Genomic DNA, 23,655 nt, shown 5'->3' with positions numbered 1-23,655 from the left:
CTTGTTTTTGCGGCATCGTCCAGCACATGCTCATCTTTGTCGAACAAGGCTTTGTAGCGCACGTACCAATGCTGGAAAGTTGTACCACTTGCCTCGTCGTATCTAAATTCCTGAATGTTCATACATACTCTGGATATGACTTTTCGTTCTTCTCTGCAAGCGCTTGTTCGGCCAGTTTACCGATTAAGGTATTTTGTTTTGTCATCAACGCAGTGAACAAATCCATAAAGGTTTTGTCCGACGTGATTGGCGGTGTGACAGACATTGTTGATTATAATCGCAATTTTTCGAATTAATCCGTGGGTAAAAAACGTAATCCTCGTCGCCACTGTTGCGTTTTATGGTTTCTTAAATAAAAGGCAAGAATATTTGTAATTCAATTAACAAAAGTAAATTATAATATTTTATTATAGCAATAACAAGATGTTCACATCATAAGAGATATCACCAAAGAGAGTTAGAACAATTAGAATTAATGATAATATTCATACAGTTAAGTGGTTGGCAAGACTGCATTTGGCAATATAGGGTGGTTGTAACATTTATGGTAAGTATTATTAAGATTTTTATTATGATAATCTAAAAATTGCTTTGAAATGAAACTTCAAAAACGGAAAATTCTTGAAGGAAAAAATTTTTAAAAAAAACGTGAGGCAAACCAAAACCAACAAGAAACAAGTTTACTTCGTAATCTTTTTTTAAAGTTTTGGTCCAAAGGAATTTTGAATAAAGAAACAAAATTAACAACCAGTGAGATAAAAAGGAAAGAGTGGAGCATAATTCGCTCCAATTTTAATGCAGATCCATCGGTATGTTCTTATGGGCACATAACATTTCAAATTATTTTATTTATTAACATTCGATTTCATCATATTGAAATTGAAAGAGACGGCATAAAAAAATTTCTTCAAAGTGAGGTTGACATTACTGGGTAACAGTTGCACCTAAAAAGTTTGTATGGGCACCTCATTGGTGGTTTAGAATTTAGAGTAACTGGTGGAATTGTAGGAGGATATCTTTAAGCATATGAAGACATGGGAAAAATTGGTGCTGTTTGTGATACTTCCATTAATGTGAAGAAAAGTACATACTTGTGAATATTAATTTCTAGTTTTTATTTTCATATTTAATTGGTTTTTAATGCAACTTTTTTAAAAGTCTAGTTGACGATTATGACGTTGTTTGGTAACTGCTTTTGACGCGCATTCCTTGTGCAAATACGGAAAAAAATCGTACGGATTTTAACCGTGCGGACGAAACCGTCTCGTGTGAAAGAGGCCATAAGGTGGCGACGACAGCACGGTTGCCGTATATTTCAGTCGTTGAGACGGCGGATTTAAATCGTCCGTACGGAGAAAACCCGTCTCCGTCCAGTGTGAAAGCTTTAGTTAATTTTATTAGTTTACTATTAATGTCCCACGGATAAAAACCGTACGGATTTTAACCGTACGGACTAGACCATCTCGTGTTAAAGAGGCCTAGGATATACTTACAAGCACAACATCGGCGATAGTTATTTGCATATTTCCACATGCCATGAAGCGCAGCAATATCAGTACTTGTTGTTCTTCTAAACTGTAACGGGTCATCGTCAAATAAGATAAATTACGGAAAATCAAAGACATATTTGCGTTATTTGTAAAAAACTTATACAAGGACTCAATTAAACAAGTTCAAAACATATATTTATGTATACATACATATTTATATCATGCATACATTGACATACTATACATGGACTGCTAGTAGCCAACTTCACGATGGTTCCACTTTTAACGGACAAAACACTAGCGCAAAGAGGGCTATGCGGAAAAATTGTGTAACATTTAATACTCACATCCACTGCTGTCGTTTTTGCTACTATAGTAGTATTTTACTATTTTCAGAGTCAACTGCTACTCTACCCACGGACGAAAACTACTCCCCAAAATAAAACGGAAAAGAAATTTGTATTTGGTTTACAATAAAAACCAAAATTTAAAATATAATGCCCCAATAATAGTGCAACAGCAGAAATAAAATTTTTAGATATAAGTCTTATAAAAGATAAAAAATGAAATGCACTCAAGGTAGAAACGGTAAATGCCCTGCTAAGGAACTCCTTAAAAACAATTTCATAGAAAAATGGGAGCCATCAAAAACTTTAATCGAGAATAACAAATCATTGTATAAGGCGCCAGTTATAGCTATCATTGGTGTTCATCATTGAAAACAAACATTAGAATTTTTTTGACAGGTCGTTTATAGCTATCCTTAAACATTTCTGTCATTGAAAAAATTTCCCGATTGAAATCCACCTGCAAAATTTTACTGACAGAAATCTATCATTGGAATTGTGTGAAATTGGAACACAAATCAGTGGAACGATTCGTTTCACCTTTGAACATAAAGTATCAGCTGTTCAGGAAAATGAATTTCCGTCCGTTGTAGAGAAAAATAAATGCGCAATTACACTTTTTTCTCAAAAAACAAATTCTTTGTTTGATTTCCGATGGATGATTATATAATTTTCATATCTAATCAAAGGGAAACACCGTCTTGATCGATTTCAATGGTAGCTATAATTGACCCCTAATGATTGTAACTGAAAATATGAAACATCGAATTTACAATAATGACTTTAATTTATTCTTGAATATTCAAACATGTATGTTGATGTAAAATATAATTTCAACTGTCAATTTCTTATTTAATAAAAAAAGTTATGAATTTAAATTATTTATTTCAACTATATTATTTTAAAATGTTGGCCTTTAAGCAGTGAAAGCAAAAATTTGGTACGACATTATATCCTTCTATTTGTCTGTTTTCGGAGCAATAACATTCGCAATAGGCCAATTAACTTCGAATTTGGACAATTTTATTTTCAGTTTTTAATTTTGTTCATGGGCCAAGCATGTGTTTGTTGTTTTTTGTTTTACTCCTCAATTTAAGAAAATGCTCCCCAAAATGATAGAAAAATACTACTCTTGAAATTTTCAAAACGACAGCACTGACACAGCAAAAGAAACATGGCATCGTTTGTCTTCAACAAATTATACTAGATGTCAGTACTTTCTATGTCAGAAAAAGCTTATCTCAACTAATTACAAACAGATGTCGCTAAAAATTTCATAACTTTTTTTGCCACTGTGCCTGAAAGGGCTAGTGTAGCTAATTTGAAGTGGAACCATTTTTATTCAAATTTTGTATGGAAAATTCACACCACTAGCAGTCCATGTATAGTATGTCAATGCATACATATATGTAGAAAATTACAATAAACACATGACATACATTACTAAAACATTTTCTTTTTGTTTGCTGAGTAAATGATATTTCAACTAAACCGAGTTCTAACGCCTTAGACATCCAATATTTAGGGAATAGATTTATTGAGGTTCTAAAGGAAACAACGTTTTAAATTTAAGTTTTAAGGACTTAAAACTATTTGAAGAAATGAGTTTAAACTCGATCTTATTCTAATTTTTACCTAAACCTAGTTTATAATGCTAGAAATTTGTAAAGACATTTTCTTTAAGTCTTGCATTTATTTTTAAATATTTCTTTAGATTTTAAGCCAATTTTAATTTTAAAAAATCTCCCCTCATGGCTAGTATTGAATCCCTCTACCAAAACCTTTAATTATATCTTGCCGCCAATTTCATATTTAAACCTTAATTCATCTTCTTAATAGACTAAGAGATTTCTCGTTAATACTGATTAATTTTGATTTGTCTTAACTTACGCTATGGCTCTAACCTTTTAATATTTAAAACAATAGCTAGTATTTATTTTTAAAAGTGTTAATAACATTTATGTATTTTCATAACGAAATATTTTTAGAGATCTGGATGTTTCTACTAGTATATAGGATTGCTTTTTTAATTATTGAAATAATTCTCCATAATCTTTCCATTTAATACATATCTTACTAAGCTTTTTTATACATACTGCCATTGGCTTTAATATTTTAGAATAATCTTGTATACATTTCTTATAATATTCTGTCAATACCAAGTAATTTTGTATTTATCTTGCTGTTGTTATAATTGTAAATTTATTTATTGTGTCGATCTTTTTTATATTCGGTCTGATTTTTTCTGTGTTAAATGAAATTTTTAAGTTTACTTTCGAAAGTTTCTAAGTATTTTCATTAAAGATATCATATGTTCTTCTGCGGTTGTACTAGACATAATGATATCATCTAGACATATGTACATAGCATATCTTTTCTACGTACTCCAAATGGCATATCATTAGACTCTACTTCTATTTTGTAAAATCAATTGGTAAAACATTGTCTAATATATCCTCCATTAGAGGTATTGGAAACTTATTTTTTGGGGGCTTTGTTTAATTTCTTATAATCGTTTCTATTCTTAATTTCCTAATTTATTTGCCTTTTGTTAATATCAAATATCCGTGAGTTACAAGGACTAGTATGTCCTGTTTGTAATTACTTTTGAGCTTAAAATTTTTAAATTTGGCCATTAAATTTTTAATTAAATTCTAATAATTGAAATATATAATCTTCTACTGCTGAGAAATCAAAATTTATCTTTAGAAACTAAAATGTCTTTATCTATTAATACTGGTGTTATGATTATTTGATAATTTAAAAAATACTGTTTGTATTATTGATGTGACTAATCGTTTTATAATGTTGACTTGCGCAGCGTCTTTTTCGTTTAAAAGTCTGTTAGTTGTACTTTTTTACCCTTTTCTATTCTAACAAAAGGCAATACTGTTGGTACTCCGAGTCTATTGGATGAAAATTTTTAGCCAGATTTCTATTTTCATTTTCAGATTTTAGTTCAATTTGACGACTGGCGGATCCAGAGGGAATTTTTTTCTCAATGGTCTAATCGGTGCATAAGTACAAAATAAAAATTAAAGGTAACTTTATATGGTAACATAAAATATCATGCACAAATACTACAACGTGAAAAGTTCTTCGATATTTTAGAGGTTTTGAAACCCAAAAGCATATGTCGAGCTTGAGAATCTGAACAAAAATTCCTTGGCATTTTGAAAAACACAAATAGGTTCTGAATTTTCTCAATTCTATCTCAAAGCATTTGTTCTAAAGGGTTCCGTATGACACCTGCATACTCAAGAGGTGATCTTAATAATTTATTATATAGTGACACAAATGTTTTGCAACAATAGCATCAAAGTGCGCAACAAAAAAAGACTTATAATGAAATGAGACACCTAAATCTCTTACTATAGCCGCTCTATTTGGTTGGAACTATCAAGAGAATACGTTGAGAGTTTCCTATAGACAAAGATATCGAAGCATTTCTTAACATTAAGCTTAAGACAGTTTACCATGCCCGAGGAATATAAATGATCGAGACATATGTTGGGGTTAAAATAGCGAAAAATGGAATTTACCTTTAAAAATAATTTAAGATCATCAGCGTACATGACAAATTCGCTGAACTTTATGTTTTTACAAATATGATCAATACATATTTAAAATAAAAGAACCCTGAGGAACTCCTGAGTTGCTTTTAATAGATCTCTAGGTTTGATTATCTAACCTTTTAGACTTGCACTTAAAAAGAAGGAATAGAAATCAACTGAAGGAGACACAAGTGAATCACAAAAGTCTAGAGTTTACGAAACAGTATGTTGTGCCATATTCAGTCAAAAGCTTTACTTCAATTTGAATAAATATCATCTACTTGACTTTGACTTTCGATACAATTAGTGACTAGCCGAATTAAAACCATGTTGGTTGCACGAAAAAATCGAGTTTTCTCTTTATGTTTATTTTTTTGACAGTTTACAAATGCCTCTATAATTTTCAACATTGTTTTTTGAACCAACTTGGGATCGGAAAGAAACTTTCGAAAATAATTCGAGCAAGAAATATACAGTGCTCCACAAAAGTCTGCGTACAACGATGAATTATTGAAAAAAACCACTGTTATTCACAAACGATGAGTGATACAAATTTTTGAAAAGTATATTTCAATTAAACAATATACAAGGTTTTGATATATACTAATATAAATAAACTAAATATTCTCTATTAAAATACAAAAAATAAAACAACGAAAAAGCTGTGAAAATCTTCCACAAAAGTTTGCGTACAGAGTGTTTTATACTTGCATTACATTCTATTTAATTACCGTTCATTTTTTTAGCAAAACAGGTTTGTTTCTTCGGGCTTTGTTTGTGCTTATCACGTGTCGAAAATGGTTGTTTGTATTTTTTTTTCGCAAAAAAACTATAAAATGGCTAATAAAGAGTTAAGTTTAAGTGAGCGGCAGTTAATTATTGATTTGAATGTAAAAGAAAAAAAGTCCTACTCAGAAATATCAAAAATAACTTCAAGAAGCCGGTCAACGATCCAAACGACCATAAAACGCTACAAAAACACGGGAAAAGTTGAATCAAAACTAAGATCTGGCCGACCATCGAAGCTCTCTGTAAGAGATAAGCGTATTATAAAGCGGATGGTGGACCAAGATCCCTTCACAACGGCTAACTCGGTAAGCGTACAACTTGAAAAACACAACAACATCAAAGTGCACCCAGAAACGGTAAGAAGAGCAATAGTTCAAGGGGGGTTGAAGTCATGCACACCAAGAAAAAAACCATTTGTCAATAAGATCAACAGACACAAACGACTCTCATTCGCAAAGGAGTATGTAAACAAGTCTCCGGACTTCTGGCGAAAAGTTATATTTACCGACGAGTCGAAATATAACATTTTTGGGTCTGACGGTCGTTTGAGGGTGTGGCGAAAACCAAATGATCCCCTTAATCCTAAGTGCACTATCAAGACTGTAAAGCACGGTGGTGGAGGTGTTATGGTATGGGGCTGTATGGCGTCTTCAGGGGTAGGAAAGCTGGAAATAATCGAAGGGATCATGGATCAATATGTTTATATTGACATCCTTAAACGAAATTTAAAAACAAGTGCCGAAATGTTGGGTATCGCAAACGACTACTATTTCCAGCAAGACAACGACCCCAAACACACCGCACATAATACACGTATGTGGCTGGCATACAACACTCCCCACTTGCTACGAACCCCACCACAGAGTCCAGATATAAACCCCATTGAACACCTATGGGATGCTTTAGAAAGGAAGATCCGCATCCATGATATCCGAAATAAACCTCAATTAAAGGAAGCCTTATTATCTGAATGGAATAACATAAGCAGTTCTTATACAGAAAAACTTGTAGGGTCCATGCAAAACCGCTTAAGAGAGGTCATAAGGCTGAAAGGATATCCGACGAAATACTGACACCAAAAGTAATAAAGAAGAATAATTATTTTTGTTTTTTTCTAACGTTTTTTTCATATCCTTTACAGCAGTACGCAAACTTTTGTGGATAATTTTTAAACCTTTTTTTTGTTTCAATTTGTTTATTTCTGAATAAAGAATATTTTGTTTATTTATGTTATAAAAAATCAAAACCTTGAATATTGTTTAATTGAAATATACCTTTCAAAAAATTTTATCCCTCATCGTTTGTGAATAACAGCGGTTTTTTTTCAATAATTCATCGCTGTACGCAGACTTTTGTGGAGCACTGTACATAAACAATGGAAAGCAGACATATTTAAAACATTTTTATATAACATCAGCAGGAATGCCATCTACATGGGATTGGACTTATAGTCATATAGACCATTAATACATCAGTATTGAAGCAATATCAACTTAAGGGGCAATATCTGACATAGAAACAGAATCCAGAGGGTATTTTCAGATGTTGTGTAATCTGATTCAAAAATTTAGCAAAACGCTAAAGATTTTTATTAAAATCAGTTGAACTTTAAAGGTCATTGGAATGCTAATTGATTTAATTAAATTGAATAAGACTCTAGAATTTTGCCAGATCTTCTTCAGATTAAGTTCAATATTTGAGATATAATTTCCGTGCATGAATTTGCAGTTCTATGAATCCTTTACGAAACATACGAAAAAAGTTATCCTTTTACATGTTTGTATTTATGAATCTGTAAAAGGATCGAGAATCCGTAGATATGGTGTACGCCGCATAAATCGTGAAAGAAAAAATTATAGTGAATTTCAGCATTTATATCTAAATCTTCGCAGATATCCACATGAATTTTGGCAATATTGTCCTAAGTCAATACCATCTTTTGATTTGCTGTTAGAAAAAGTTTGACCAAAATTATCAAGACATAAGAAAGCAATTAGTCCAGAACAACGGCTTGTTTTATGTTCAAGGTTAGTTTTTTCTTTTGTTTTTCTAATCTTTGTTTCTATTCTTAAGTATTTCCAATATAATATTTTAAATGTCAGTTCTTATCCCAAGTTTTTCGAAAAAATTATGCCATAAATGGCAAAAGAGCTTTGAAATATTGAAGGTCATCACTATACTCTTCTTTTTTCTACCTCTTGCTTTAAAATTTGGAGTCTTTCTTTTTCTAACTCGAGAGTCCCAATTATATGTTTGGGGCAGCTGGTACTCGTAGAAGGAGTGCTGTTTGTAAGCGTATTTACATTTGAAAGGGTAACATCCTCTTCTTCCAGTAATTTTGATATTGTTTCAGAGAAAAAACGATTTTGATTCATTGAATAATTTTCTGGTTCTCGAAGATTTCCCTCAGTTGTTTCTGGATCAATTGTCTGCTTCGTAAAGTCCATCATTTCATAAAATGGCCATCTCGGGTTTGTTGGTGTATCTTCGGATCTCGATACTGGACGTGGAGCTTTTCGAAGAACCCTTTAAAAAGTGCCTTTTAGGCTTTTCCATTTTAGTTTTACATTGGCTCCTGAAATTCGAATTATAATTGTAAGTATGCTATTTACAATTTTTGTATCCTCAATGTTTTCAGATTTCTCGCAACAGTTCATTCGTTTCGAGATTTAGCTTTTGCTTTTCGAATGGGCAGAAACACAGTAAGTAGCATTGTCCTTGAAACTAGCGTAATCATATGGGAACAACTTGTTTGAACATATGCCTATACTAACAACGGACCACTTTCGAAATGTTATTAACGGTAACTACTGGCGCTGGAAATTTCCTAACTGTTTTGGCGGTATTGACGGTAGACATTGCCAAATTCAGTGCCCAGCAAATTCTGGCTCTAATTATTTTAACTACCTGCATCATTTTTCTATTGAACAGCAAGCTGTAGCTTGTTTCTAACAATCGAGGTGGGTGGCAGAAGAAAACAAATTGATGGTGGTACTTTTTCTGGATCTACTTTCTTCAAATTACTTGAAGCCGAAATTTAACGTTCCACCTTCACAAGCATTACCAGAATGAAAGATTGTTCTTTCAATTTTTTTTAATCATAGGAATGAGGTTTACCCCCTGAAAAACCTTTAACTAAGAACTTATCCAAAGAGAAACTTAATTGCTCAAACAGAAAACTTCAACAAAAAACTTTCAATCGCAAGAAGATGCATTGAGTGTGCATTTGGCATATTAAGCAAGTAATAGTGGTTTTTACAAAAAAAAACATCGAAACTAAACTGCAGTTCGTTTTATTAAATGTGCTTGTATACTGCACAATTTTGTAGCTTGTAGCATTCAAAATATGAAGAGTTAATATTTAAATTCAATGAAAGATTATTGAATCGGTTAAAGTTGATGGACTGAACTTTGACCAGGTGAAACCACTTTAAATTTGTGTAAACAAAAATTGCATCATTGTGAATATTAAAACCTGCAATCACTAGAGCAAGATTAAGGCGCTTTTCAATATTACTGCATTTTTCAGGATCAACGTCTTTATCACTTGCTGGCGCAATGGCATCTTCCACATCCTTTTCAATTACATCGTCTTTAGCAACAACAACTTTTTCACTAAAATTAGCCATAGTAAAACGATATTCCACGATGTCTAAAGTACCTTAAATATTATCAACATTGCTTTATGTTCATGCCAATTGTGAAAGTAAGATCAGCATTATTTGCAGCAACAAAGCATATCCAATCACCAACAACATTATTTAAGCCAATTGAGTTTGAGTTCCTAACATCGAATTGGGTATTGATTTAATTTGTGTTTGAGACATTCGCTGAATGTTTATGAGTGCTCTTTTACAGACGGTATAGCAACTTTCGATGCGACCCACACTGATAACTTCCCATCCCGTCTGTCGATTTGTCTTGCTTAAAAGTTTGTCTATATGTACTTGTATGAATTTTTACCAAATTTGCGTACTATTTTATGTAGATTTAGTTTTCATGAAAAAAGGGACTGTTGGATTTTTATATAAACATTACTGAATATCGAAAACAATATTTCTGTGAAATAAAATAACTTTAAAGCCAATATTTCAAATTTTTGAAAAGATATTTGAGTCGAAAATCAATGTTAACCAACTTTTGTTTAATGTTTTTTGGGTTTTTAATTTTTTGTACAAAAAACTATCAATTAGATTTTTTTCAAAACTTTACTGCTGACAATAATATTTTTTGAAAGATAAAAGTAGTTTAAAGCCAATATCTACAATTTTTGAAAAGATATTTGAGTCGAAAATCAATTTTTAAAAACTTTGATACATTTTTTTTGCAGGTTTTTTTTTGTAAAAAAAATGTCAATTCGATTTTTCTCAAAATTTGTCCTAATGTTGAAAAAAACATTTCTTATAAGAAAAAATTAGTCAGAAGCTATTATATAAAATTTTCGAAAAGATATTTGAGTCGAAAATCATTTTCAAAATTTGTCCTAATGTTGAAAACAATATTTCTTATAAGAAAAATTAGTCACAAGCTATTATATAAAATTTTCGAAAAGATATTTGAGTCGAAAATCATTTTTTTTTTACCAACTTTTGTTATTTTTTTCGGTTTTCAATTTTTTGTAAAAAAACTTTCAATTCGATTTTTTTCAAAATAATACTGAATGTTGACAACAATATTTTTTGAAAGATAAAAGTAAATTAAAGCCAATATCTCAAAGTTTTAAAAAGATATTTGAGTCGAAAAACAATTTTTACCAACTTTTTTTTATTTTTTTTTAGGTTTTTATTTTTTGTAAACAAAACTGTCAATTCGATTTTTATCAATATTTTTCAAAATGTTAAAAACAATATTTCTTATAAAGATATTTGAGTCGATATTCAATTTTTACTAGCTTTGAGTAATGTTTTTTTAGATTTTTATTTTTTATAAAAAAAACTGTCAATTAGATTTTTCTCAAAATTTTATGAGATGTCAAAAACATTATTCTTCCTTGCTCAAAATTGTTTTGGAGATGAAATCATATTTTAGTCTTAAAATTTTGGAGATGACAAATTTTTTTTTCAGTTTTTTCGATTTATAAAAAAACCGTTAAATGGAATTTTTCCAAAAAATATACTTGTTTGGTATCACATTACAGTTTATTATATAAAATAAGTTTCAAGTCTCTAGCGTTTTTGGTTCATAAGATATTTAGGGTTAACCAAAATTTTCATTTTTTTTTGAAACTGCTATGGAAAAAAAAACACGCAATTTTCTTGAGAGCCCTTTCTGCAGCTTTCTGCCTTATTATCTGTATAACAAAATTTATTTGAAGTCGATATCTCTTCTGGTTCTTGAGCTATGGACGACGAAAAAAACGTCGCATAAACGTACTTACACACGCACGCACAGACATCTTTCTAAAAATCTTTTATTTCGTCTCTAGGGACTTTCAAACGTTAGTCTTATACATATTAATAATTTTAAAAGCTGAACAGTGATGTTTTTTTTTTTCCACAACTTCGTTTGAAAACTTATTGCTTATGAAAGCATTTTGACAGTTTTTAATTAAATTTCATAAAACGAAAAAAATCTAATATATAATATAAAGCAAAACCAAATCTTAAAAAATTAAGTTTTATATTTGTGGGTAAGAAGAGGAAAATCTCTTCCTCAATCACCTATCTGGATTTGTCATGGGAGATGAGGCAAACATCGCGGTAATTGAGGTTGAGCGTCAGCTCGGTTGCTAGCTGACGTCCTTTGGTGTATAAACCACATCCATCAACCACATCCATACAAAGGATCTCGAACTATAGGAGATCGGTAAAGAGGTTGAACTGGGACGACATGACACAACTGGAAAGTAAACGACTGTACAATACCAAGGTCTACCAAAAATGCTCAAAACTATCCAGCCACCCCAAGAGAACCAACCTAAACCTCCCTCAAAGAAGGCCCTTGCCAAGACTCTGATGGGGTCACCACTGTCTACAGCTGGTCTAAAAGGATCGTTCGTAGGTTTGCTAGCAGAAATCTACACCTTAACCGAGAGTGAAAAGAAAAAAATCCGAACAGCGGTTAACGACACGACGGATGACAGAAAGACACTACAAACAAAAGACCACCAACCTTCAGGGAAGCAGTATTGCCCATAAATAGCCCGTATTCATCGACGAACGCCTCGAAAAGAGCGGAAAACTTCTTATCATGGACACACATTGCCAAAAGACCGACTAGAGAGATACATTTTATCTCTCAACGCCGATCTACTCAGCCAAGAGTGAGAAAGGAGAATGCGCCAACTTAGTCCACTGTATGAACAGTAGACAACTTGACTTTGACCTAATAGAGAAACCCAAAATTGAATGTTCGAACTCTGAAGATCTCGTATTGTAAAAAGCAGACACATGTGATTTAGACCGTAATTTTAGAACATGTACATATGTTAGCTACAAAGCAGTTTGAGATCTTTCTTTTTACAGCTCTTATTAACATGGATCAGACCCCATTAACACTGGAACAAGAGAAATTACCACCACTCATGATTGGATCAGTTTATGTGCCCCATGATGGAATGTAACGACCATCAGCGGACCTTAACAAGTTGGAAACCTACAATTGTAAGAACAGACTGGATCTGGTATGGGGTTTGTAGCCAACGCACACCATGTTCAGTGGAGGAGCGCTGATAGGTTAGTCTCTTTTGGAATACAACAACCTAGTTTGAAAGTACTTTACAATTACTAATTTGTGATTGTAATTGTAATTTGGTGAAATAGACCACTGGTGGGTATTTCGTGAAACCGCCTTGTTTAAAAATCAACTAAGTTTAATCATACAATAATATCGTTTTCATCATAATTATACTGAACTAAGAGATGATAAAATAAATAATGTATAACACATGTAATTTCTTGTAAATGTCAAATTCAACTTAATAAAGTTTTTCTTTAACAAAACGTGATCGGGTGAGGTTATCTCATCATTAGTATTCCTTATAAAAAGACTTTAATTTTCAGATCGTAATCTTTAACATACTGGTCCTTCGAGCCGGATTATAATCTTTTATTGGAATATTAATCAAGTTATAATGTCGTACAGCAAAGTTAATCAAATTCAACATTTGTTGGAGAAGCAAGGCGAGCTATACGAGTTGATCGTAAATCTTTCTAAATTGAAGAACAGCGAAAAAATCAAAAGTCAACGTATTGAATCCCGCATCAAAGCTCTCTTTAAGAACTGGGATGAATACAAAGATAACCACGATTCGTTGAGAACTCTAAAATCATCATTGAAAGCTGACCAGAAGACAGAATATGACGAGGAACCATACTTCAAAGAAAAGGCATACATGGAATGTGAAGACAAAATATATAGATTCAATGGAGCAAATGATGATCTTGTTAGAAGAAATCATGCCGAAACCTTCCATTGATGGCGCAGCATTATCAGATGTCTCCATAGTTCGATCACCATGCTCGGCATCCACATCACATGTTCGCTTGCCAATAATGAATCTTAATATGTTTAGTGGAGAGTTCTTGGATTGGGTTCCATTCAAAGACGCCTTCAGGTCTCAGATAGGTGCCTATAAGTCTTTGACATGTGTTGAGAAATTACAATATTTAAAAACATGTCTCGCTGGTGGCAAAGCAGTTTCCCGTTTGCATACGATCCCTCTCACAGCAGCTAACTTTAAGGTTGCATGGAATGACCTTCTAAAACACTACGACAACAAGCGACTCTTAGTTGACTCAGCTTTAGATTTACTCTTTTCCGCCAAATCAGTCACTCAAGAAAGTGCAGAAGATCATTACGTTGCTATGCGCAGCTCTTCTTAATCGTGTTCTCTGTGCAACGGGAATAATTTTTTATCAGCTTGTACAAGTTATTTACCAAAAACCTTTGAAGAACGTCATCAGTATGTCACACAAAAAAAAAACTCTGCTATAACTGTCTCGGTCCACACTCAATCAACAGCTGCTTTTCGAAGAAAAGGTGTAACATTCGCAGTGGTCGTCATCACACTTCTATTCACCCAGGAGGCAACAGATTTAATCATCAGTCGAACACCTCATCACAAAACATATCAACGATAGAAACAGTATGAGGAATTTTCGACTTTCCTGACCCAAGTGGAAGCTGTTTTGAACTCCCGCCCCATCTGTCCTCTTTCTGATGATCCAAACGACCTTGAGGCACTAACCCCAGGCCACTTCATCGTGGGAGACGCTTTAAGAACAGTTCCTGAACATCAAGACTTTCTCGTTATCAACAGCTACGACGAATGGCAGGGATGGTCCAGCGAATATCTTCAAAGGTGGCAGGACATTGGAAAATGGCATCAAAAATACAAAAACATCAAAGAAGGAGCTCTTGTACTTGTTGTGGATGAGCAATTACCACCAAGTAAGTGGCCTCTAGCACGAGTTATTTCAACACATCCTAGAGCTGACGGACTCGTAAGAGCCGTCACGGTGAAGACACAATCAACAACACTTAAGCACCCCATTGTTAAACTTTGTTTGTTGCCGGTTATCAATGACGACAATAAAGCAGATATTTCAACGCTCAAATGAGACGTCGAAGCGGGCGGAATGTTTAGAAATCAACTAAGTTTAATCATACAATAATATCGTTTTCATCATAATTATACTAAACGCAGCCCATATATTACCAACTAAGAGATAATAAAATAAATTATGTATAACACATATAATTTCTTGTAAATGTCAAATTCAACTTAATAAAGTTCTTCTTTAACAAAAAGTGATCGGGTGAGGTTATCTCATCATTAGTATTCCTTATAAAAAGACTTTAATTTTCAGATCGTAATCTTTAACACGCCTATTGGGCTACATAAAAGCTTATAAATGACTAGAACAGAATCCATAGACATCATAGGTTTTTATATTTTATTTTCAAGGAAGTTTTATACGGCTCAACTTTACATTATCACAGCACTAATTTCGACTCGCGTTTTTTTTATTTGATAGATATGTGCAAATAAATAATAACTATAGCAATTTTAGAGCGAGGAAACATTTATTTCTATTCAATTTATTCTATTTGTTGGGGATTTCTTTTATATAAACCCAAACTCGCACCAACCCCAAATTCTATAGTAATCCCAAGCAGGGGGTGGAGGGGGTCAGCATGTCCCCCCTTACATACCTAGCTGTTTCTACGCCCGTGTTATCAATTCAAAAAAACTTGTTTTAGGCTCAAAAAATGAAATTTAAAAAAATTAGGGTTAGGTCCGAAAAATAAAATATTTTTTCTATGACTTAAAGATGTTTCCTCGCCTTAATATTTGAAATATGTTCTATTGAGACCCCCACCTAACTGTAAAAAAATCAGCAGGATATTCGTGCTGCGGTAATAGAAAGTCGCCCCGTATTTATTTTTCAGCATAGTAATCTTAATTTTGGTACCAATATCATTTTAATGTAGTATAGCCGAAATTTATAAGCTTTCGTATCATAAATCAACAGTTTTCTTGATTTTTACTACTCCAATTTCTACGTCAAATATATCAAAATCTGCGAACCTGATTTCGAATTTATTAGTAATAATTATTTAGCAAAACATTTCGTGTACGTACGCATTGGGCCCAATGGGCCAGTCCTCTGTTCTTATATTATTTAAAAAAAATTGTAGGCTGTATGAAATGAAATATAAAAATGTTTGTAAAACTAAATTATAAACAATTGAAACGTTTTATTTATTGGGCTGCTGTAGATCGAACATTAACTCTTCCAAAGAAGGAAACAAGATGTCGACCACTAGATAAAATTGTACATTTTTCAAAAATTAAATAATTTATTTCTTAGTAAAAATAGTACCTTTTTTACCATTGATGTAGAAATTTATCATAAATAATATATTTCAAGATCTTTTTGAAAATTTTAATATTTGCTGTAACTATACTACATTTTATGAGAAAAAGCCTTTAAGAGTCCGATCACCAGCTTCGCTACCAAAATCACTCTAGTAAAGATATAAATCCTCGGTAGCCATATTGGTTTGCCTACAGGCTAAACCGGAAATCGGACTCATAAACTCATTTAAGTATGCGTGTCATTTCTCCTCCAATTTATGAAATTTCACCTAAAACTCAGTAGTCGATTCTATGTATGCGTGAAAGCACGTCTATTTTTCTCGTTAAATTCGTCGACATTACAAATACAACAATGTAAACAAACGGTTTTTGGAGGGTGATACGTACGAAGAATTCATATCTTTCTCTCTGAGCAGAACCTGAACTGTCAAACAAAAAAATGTGTTTATTTTTTACCTCTGAACGTTCCGAGTTTCAAATTTGTGTGTCTTTTTTTTGTACTGATCGTGTTTTAAACGTGCTCTATAAGCTCAGAATAAAATAAAGCGGACCGAGTTGAATGCTGAACACAGACATTAAACAGTTGAAATTGAAGAAAAAAAACAACAAATAAAATATATTTTTTAAGTCTTGGTTTTATTTCAGGAGGCTTGAAATGGACTAGAAATAAGCAAATTTCTTTAGTAAAACAAATCGAATGCTTGTTATAATTCGGTTTTCCAATTTAATTTAAGCTTTGAATTGTATTTCTTGTGTCTGAAAGAATGACAAATAAATTAAAATGTCAAATAGTGACAGCTTTAGTGTTCAGGTAAGTTTCAAAAATGATTCTGAACGTTCAGAGCATGCACCAACCCCCCGTTTCACCAATGCTCTAGCGAGAGAACTTCGTTCGAGTGATATAGCCCCATCAAGAACAGAAACCTAACATATACAGAAATTGACCAACATTAACAACAGATGGACAAAACAATAAAACGAACGATGGAATGGACAATACCAAAGTACAAAGAACGGGACCAAATGGACGCTTACAGAAACGCGACTATTGACGCACTACGTAAGCACAAGAGTGGCTTACTGACAAAACTCAAAAACTTGTACAGACGATTTAGAGACCCACACGACTTGAAGGTTAGGACACTGAAGTCGTCAATGAAAAATGTCAATCTGTTGATTAAGGAGAACTACAAGTTATCCATTAACAAGTACTGGGACCGCAAGATCCGGTCAGTTAATTCCAGTGACCCTAGTATGTTCCCTAAAATCAACAAGATATTCAGAAAAACAGAACGACAATGACCTTCCGTGTCTGAAACTATAAAGAACTGAATAGAACAGAGACGTAGTCAGGACTGCTAAAATAGATCCAAAAGAAGCCATCTTTGACGATGACTTTTACATAATTGAATATCCAAAGGGAAAAGTGGAGGCGGTGGGAGCTGCTTTCCAGCAAGTGCACAAGGTGAATGTTAGCATTCGCCCCAACCACGACCTGGAAAACGGAGCCCTACTTAATCACTTTTACCCAGGAAATAATATAACATGGTTGGCATAAGCAATCCATTGTTGTATATACTTTATGATTTGCTTATCGGTAGAAAGTTTGTTGTCGAAAGTGGCAATATAACTTCTACCACAACATTTTTAATTAAGAATGGTCTTCAACAGGGAGCGGTGAATTTGCCGATTTTCTTCAGCATTTACACCAGCGATCTGATAGGTAATCTTAGAAAGGCAATTGCGTACGCCGACGATCTAATTGCGTACAGAACGGCCCGAAACATTGAGGTTATTAGAATTCTCTTGCAGCGTGATTTCGACAAGATTCAGCGTTATTGCGACGACTGGAAACTGAAAATAAATGTCCAGAAGTCGGAGACAATTCTGTTCCGGACTCCGTTGGCTGGGGCCACGACCACAAGGGGTACCTGCAATTTGGTTATCGTTGATCTTCACGGGCAGAACGGCCCGAATTGTTAAGGTTATAAGAATTCTCTTGCAGCTTGATTTCGACATGATTCAGCGATATTGCGACGACTGGAAACTGAAAACATGGCACAAAGCGGAGCAGAGCTCCTTCGGTTCAGTAGGGCTGTGTCCGAACGGGACCGAACTGATAGGGTGAAGCGGGCGAACCAGTTTTGGTGGCTTCAATCGGCACTTGATAGTGGGTAGTCGGAATGCGGTTTTAAGCCTTAGCCGGCAAAACAAAAAATGTTAGATAGTTAGATTTGCTGCTGTGGTTCTTCTAGTTTTAAGTAGTTTATATGGAGAATAATTAGTTTAAGTAAGCTTTAAGTTTTATATTAAGGACCTTGTTTTAAGTAGTTTTTAAGTAAAAATAAAAAAGGATATCGATATGAATTTTTTTCTTCAAATTTTGTAATAAAAAGAAAAATAAATAAAATGAATTACAGTAAAATAGATCTTAGGGCCGAAAGGCATTAGAATTAAGAATTATTGTTTAACTGGTCCGTATGGGACCATTAAGTTAGTGGTAAGGTGCAAACACTCCAAATCCTACAGTAAACACAAGCAGCGGGGTTACCGGGGTGCAGCATGTACTTACATTGCATTCCAAGTCCTAGTCGAGTCAGTTTGTTAGTTAATCACTATAGTCAGTTAGCAAGTATATTAAAAAAGTATGTTAGTTTCGTCAATGCAGTCATAATCTGTATCGTAGTCACTGTCCGATTCGAAAAGTTCGTTTAGTTTGCCGTTGATGGTGAGGAGAGTAGGTTGTTTAGCTGGAATAAATTCCTCTACACTCTCACTTTGAATGGTTGGTGATTGAAATCCTTTATACTTTGTATATACTTTTTTATACTTTATACTTTTTTCCATAAAAATTTCAATAATTTGAGAGCCCAAGTAATTCTTATAGTTTTTTCTAGGCAATACTTCCAATTAAAAAAATAGCGCCACGTGATGGTGAAGATGCGTTGTAGTTCCTCGGCACAATATATTTTTTTTAAAAGCCTGTTTAAGTTTTCCAAATCAAAGATTTCATTTGTTGGATCTGCTGCATTGGCATATTCCTCTTCGCTGTGGTTTTTTGTTTTATGGCTGCATCAGGGGAAAATGTTGTCCATATATAGGCCACAAATCTGCCTTACATTTTAATTTACTTTAAGGAACAGTCCAACCTTATCCTCCTTGCGGTATAATCCCAGCACCACGATTGTCATTTGGTCTGGACCTGAAGGTATTTGCGCCTCGTCAAAAGTCTCATCGATCAGGACAGTTTTACCTTCTCTTTTTATTCAAATTTTGAGTTTAAAACTAAATTAGTCAAAAACTATGCATAGCTTTGACTTGATTTAAAAATTGCGTATAGGTAATACTAAATTGTAAACATTATAAATACATAAATTGGGTGGAGCAACAGTCCGTTTGAGAACTAGGGCCTAGTGACTGACAACTCTCAACCATTGCTGTGTGCGTGTACTGTTGTCATGGACCTACAGTTTTAAGCCGAATCTGAACGGCAAATTTGAGAAAGCACTTTTCATGAAGAGTATAACTCTTGGAGAATTTGTCAATTCCTCGCAAGAGGCAGTACCCGTGAAAAAAACTTTAGGTGGCATAGGCAGGGATCTAACCCAAGACCTCTCGCATGACAGTCCATCGCACTAACCATTTACGTTACTTTTAAGTACTTTTTTTCAATTCTTCCTAAACGGGGGAAGATAGCCCCCCGCTCCCATAGTAAAAATGCTTGATTTTAACTGTTCTACAAAAATCCGATACAATATCTTGTCGGCTGATTTCTCGTACTCTTGCGAAAATCAGTTTGGTTTACTTGCAAATTAACTATTAGCATATTTATAAGCAAAATTAATAAACCAAATCAAAATTTGTGCATCGTTACCTGCTTATGTTCGTATGTACTTACAAATACCTACCAACTTTCAGGAAAACAAATTTCATATTCTTCATATTTACCCGCAAATGTAAAAATTACTTACAAGGAACCAAAATCTTGCAATTATTCGCTCCAGAATCAAAAATCTTTCCATATTAACGAGTAAACTACCAATTCACACCTAATAAACCAATCTTTTCCATAGGCCTAAGGCAACTGTATATGATTGTTTGTGCTCTTAGTTTGATCCTTTTTGTTTTCGATTCAGAATTATGTGGAACGTCAAATATGTAAACTAATGGAATTAGTAAAATAGCCACAAATATAGGAATTAAATGTCAATATGCACAAAAGATAATAGTTATAAGTTAGCTATGCATAATTTATTTTAACAAGCGTTAAAATTTATAATAATCACAAATGCTCTTAACCTTTTAAAAGTTGAATAGGAATTTAATTTTCTTTTACTTTATTATTGTATACTTACTAATACCAAATATATCTTTTGTTTTCAGGGTGGTCGAGAGAGAGTTAAACGTGCCACTTCCACTTTCAAAAATAATTAAAAAATGGAATAACTTGCTTCAGGAATATAAGGTATGTATCTAAATAAAGAAGTCGGCCGTAACATGTGTATAAAGCTTATGAACTTACAGGCTATAAAAATATCAGAAGAGCCGAAAAGGAGAGAGTGGCCTTTTTTTACTTTAATGGATGTTTATTTCAGTGACCAAGTAAACGATCCATCTCTTCGGTTATTTTCTTCAACGAAAACTTTAAAAGAATCTTTAGATGAGAGTGTTTTTGAAGACGATCCGATTATAGTATCAGCAATAGCTGCCGTTACATCTGGTGCTTGTATGGAAATAGAGGACTTATTGAAACGCCAAAAAGATAAAAGAGCAAACAAAGACCATTTTGCTCAAGAAAATAAGTCGACTGACGAAAACAGATATCCTTTTGACAGATATAAAATAACTGAAAACAAAACTAATGTGGTAACTGTAAAAAATTTTAATTGTTTGCAGTTTGAAAAAGATATTAAAAAAATATCTGAGCAACGCGATCTTGTTAAGCATGAGGAAGTAATACATTCCAATCCAGTTCTACAGCAAAAACAATCGCCACCATCTCCAGCAGTACAAAATAAATTTACGGATTCGAACTCTATTGATCAATACTTATTATCTTGGAACAATTTTTTAGGTAATATGTCAAGAGGTTTCCATACTTTACAAAAAGATGAAAAAATGGTTGACGTGACCATAGCAGCGGGGGGTAAAATTTTCAAAGCCCACAAATTGGTAAGCAATTTACTTTTAATACTTTACAACTAATAATGATACTTTTAGGTTCTATCAGTATGTAGTCCGTACTTTCAAGAAATATTTTTGGAAAATCCTTCAAACCACCCAATCCTTTTAATGGCTGACGTAGAAGCTAACCATATGGCAGGACTTCTTGATTTTATGTATAGCGGCCAAGTAAGTAAAATTTTTGTTTAACCGAGTTGTTTTTGTTTGACGGAAAAAATCGTTGTTAACAATGCTTCAATCAATTCAGTTCGCCATTGTTTATTAGTAGTCAATTTTATTTAATATAACTGTATAAATGTTCTTAATGATATTTACCAGTTCTAAAATCAATACAGTTCTCCAAGGTTACTTAGTTGTCAATTTTAGTTTTCACAAAAAAAGTTTATCGTAACTGATAGGCTTGTTGTATTTCGAAGTATTTTAAAAATGAACTCTAAAAAATACGAACAGCTTATTTGAGAAGAACTTACAGAATTTATTAATCTGGGATGATACAGTAACATCTCCTGCCGTAAAAATAATTTAAAGGTGTTACAAGCACAGGGTGAACATAGATCTCTGGCGACTTAGTAATCATTACGCCATGCCATGGAAACGCTTCCTCGGAAAGAGGGCAATTTAAAGAAATTGAAAAGTTTCTTGTGCAGAAATAAATCGCAAATTATAGACCAACTAACCGATATACATACTTCAAATTACAAGGGATTTTTTAGGATTGCCTCCAACGTATTTCGATACTAATCTTAGAGATATTAAAGCTAATTGAAATCTAAAAACATAAAATGAAAATGATGTTGATTGGACTTCCATTTATAAGCCTTCGACCTTTCACAAAAAAACATAAATTATTTATCGCAGCAGTCCGTTGTAAACTAGGTCATACTGACTTAAACTCCCAACCATTCATGTGTGGGTGTAATGTTCCGATCGTTACAAGAATTACTTTTGAATTTATCTGTCAATTTCTCGCAGGAGGCAGTAGACTGGACAAAAAAAATAGATGGCACAGGCATGATAGTCCTACGCACTAACCATCTTGCCACGCGTACTTAAACACACATAAAAAGTAAATTTATATTTTTTCTGGCTTTCGAAAATTGTAAATAAACCAAATAACATCCCAAAAGCACTTTACATATCTCTTCGATGCATCCAAGCTTTTATTTTCTATTGCAAGCAAAAGATGTTTAAATGGTAAACATGTGCATTCAAGAGGACTCAAGCGCCTACAAGTTTTTTGTCTAAAACTCAACTCTGTTTACAAACTACTACTCTCGGTGAACATCGGATGTCTATTAATTTAATTGGAGTTGGGTTCCAGCTAGTGGAAAGTGGAGTGGGGTAGCAATCCATTTTGGTAGAACAATCGGGAAAAACAAAAAATATTTAGTTAAGGGACAACAACTCGAATTATATAAAGGACTATTTGGACATAATAGCATCAAAAGGATTATTTAACGTAATAACTAAATACACACGAAATGATATGACAACTCGAATTATATGGAGGACTATTTGGACATGACGGTATCATAACGATTAATTACCGTAATAACCAAATACAGACGAATTGATACTAGAAATGAAACCAAAACTCTAATCGACCATTTTCTACTTAACAGCATAATAATGGTATAACCGATCACCGAGCAATTTTATCTTCATGCATCTCTATCTCAAGAGTTAACCATCTTATCTGGAAGGAAAATTCGAGATATGTTTTGAATGAAGAGGATGCAGAGATAATGTACAATGTCTACTTCAAAAAATTTTACAACACAAAGAAAAAATCAACATACGAGTTGAAAGCCAGTTAAAAAGAGACAACACAACCCATAGATAACGACAACATTGATAGATGTATGTAATAAAAGGGATATTCTATACAGAAGATGGAAAAATTTGACGAAAAAGAGTATAAAACCCTACGTAACGAAATCAATAAACACATATTAGTACAAACATTTGAAAACAGAGATGACAACTGACAACAAAAATAATTCATAAGTGCAAAATAAAAACGTCCAACAACATCAACGAAACAGTGGAAAGTTCAATAATTTCATATGGAACTAACGTCACTGAGATTGAGAGAATTCCAATTTACTTGTAGAAAATAAGGCTCCAGGATTTGATGGAATCAGAGTAATTGATATAAAAAGCTTTAAGGATCTTTTTGTTACTATTTTATGGAAATAATTTAATTTGGGTGTAACTCAATCAAAAATTATTCTACCTTAAAAACATCCGTTGTAAGGTCGACTTAAAAAGGAATACCAACTAAACAACGTTGGGTCTATATAAATTCTTCTAGGTATTGAAAAATATTGGGAAGGTGTTATTGCCAATAGGTTGGACGGTTTTGTTAACAAACATGCACTGATATATAAAAGCCAGTAAGGGTTTCAGAAGGGTAAAAATACAGGTAAGTTACTTAGTAAGTCTGTGAATTGTGTCAAGGAAGGTTT

At 33.2% G+C, this 23,655-nt stretch overlaps 1 protein-coding gene across 1 annotated transcript in view; it reads left to right on the top strand.

Moving 5' to 3' along the window:
- LOC129938715 (AP2/ERF domain-containing protein PFD0985w) overlaps positions 1 to 23,655 on the top strand; it is a 179,281-nt gene that overhangs the window by 123,093 nt on the left and 32,533 nt on the right. Inside the window, exons 3-5 of the mRNA XM_056046430.1 lie at positions 20,387 to 20,468; positions 20,528 to 21,175; positions 21,224 to 21,355. Coding sequence (XP_055902405.1) covers positions 20,387 to 20,468; positions 20,528 to 21,175; positions 21,224 to 21,355 — 862 coding nt within the window. The remainder of the gene's footprint in view (positions 1 to 20,386; positions 20,469 to 20,527; positions 21,176 to 21,223; positions 21,356 to 23,655) is intronic.

Source organism: Eupeodes corollae, chromosome 1 (assembly GCF_945859685.1).
Source record: "Eupeodes corollae chromosome 1, idEupCoro1.1, whole genome shotgun sequence".
Taxonomy (NCBI): Eukaryota; Metazoa; Arthropoda; class Insecta; order Diptera; family Syrphidae; genus Eupeodes; species Eupeodes corollae.
This window is presented reverse-complemented; position numbering and strand designations above follow the sequence as displayed.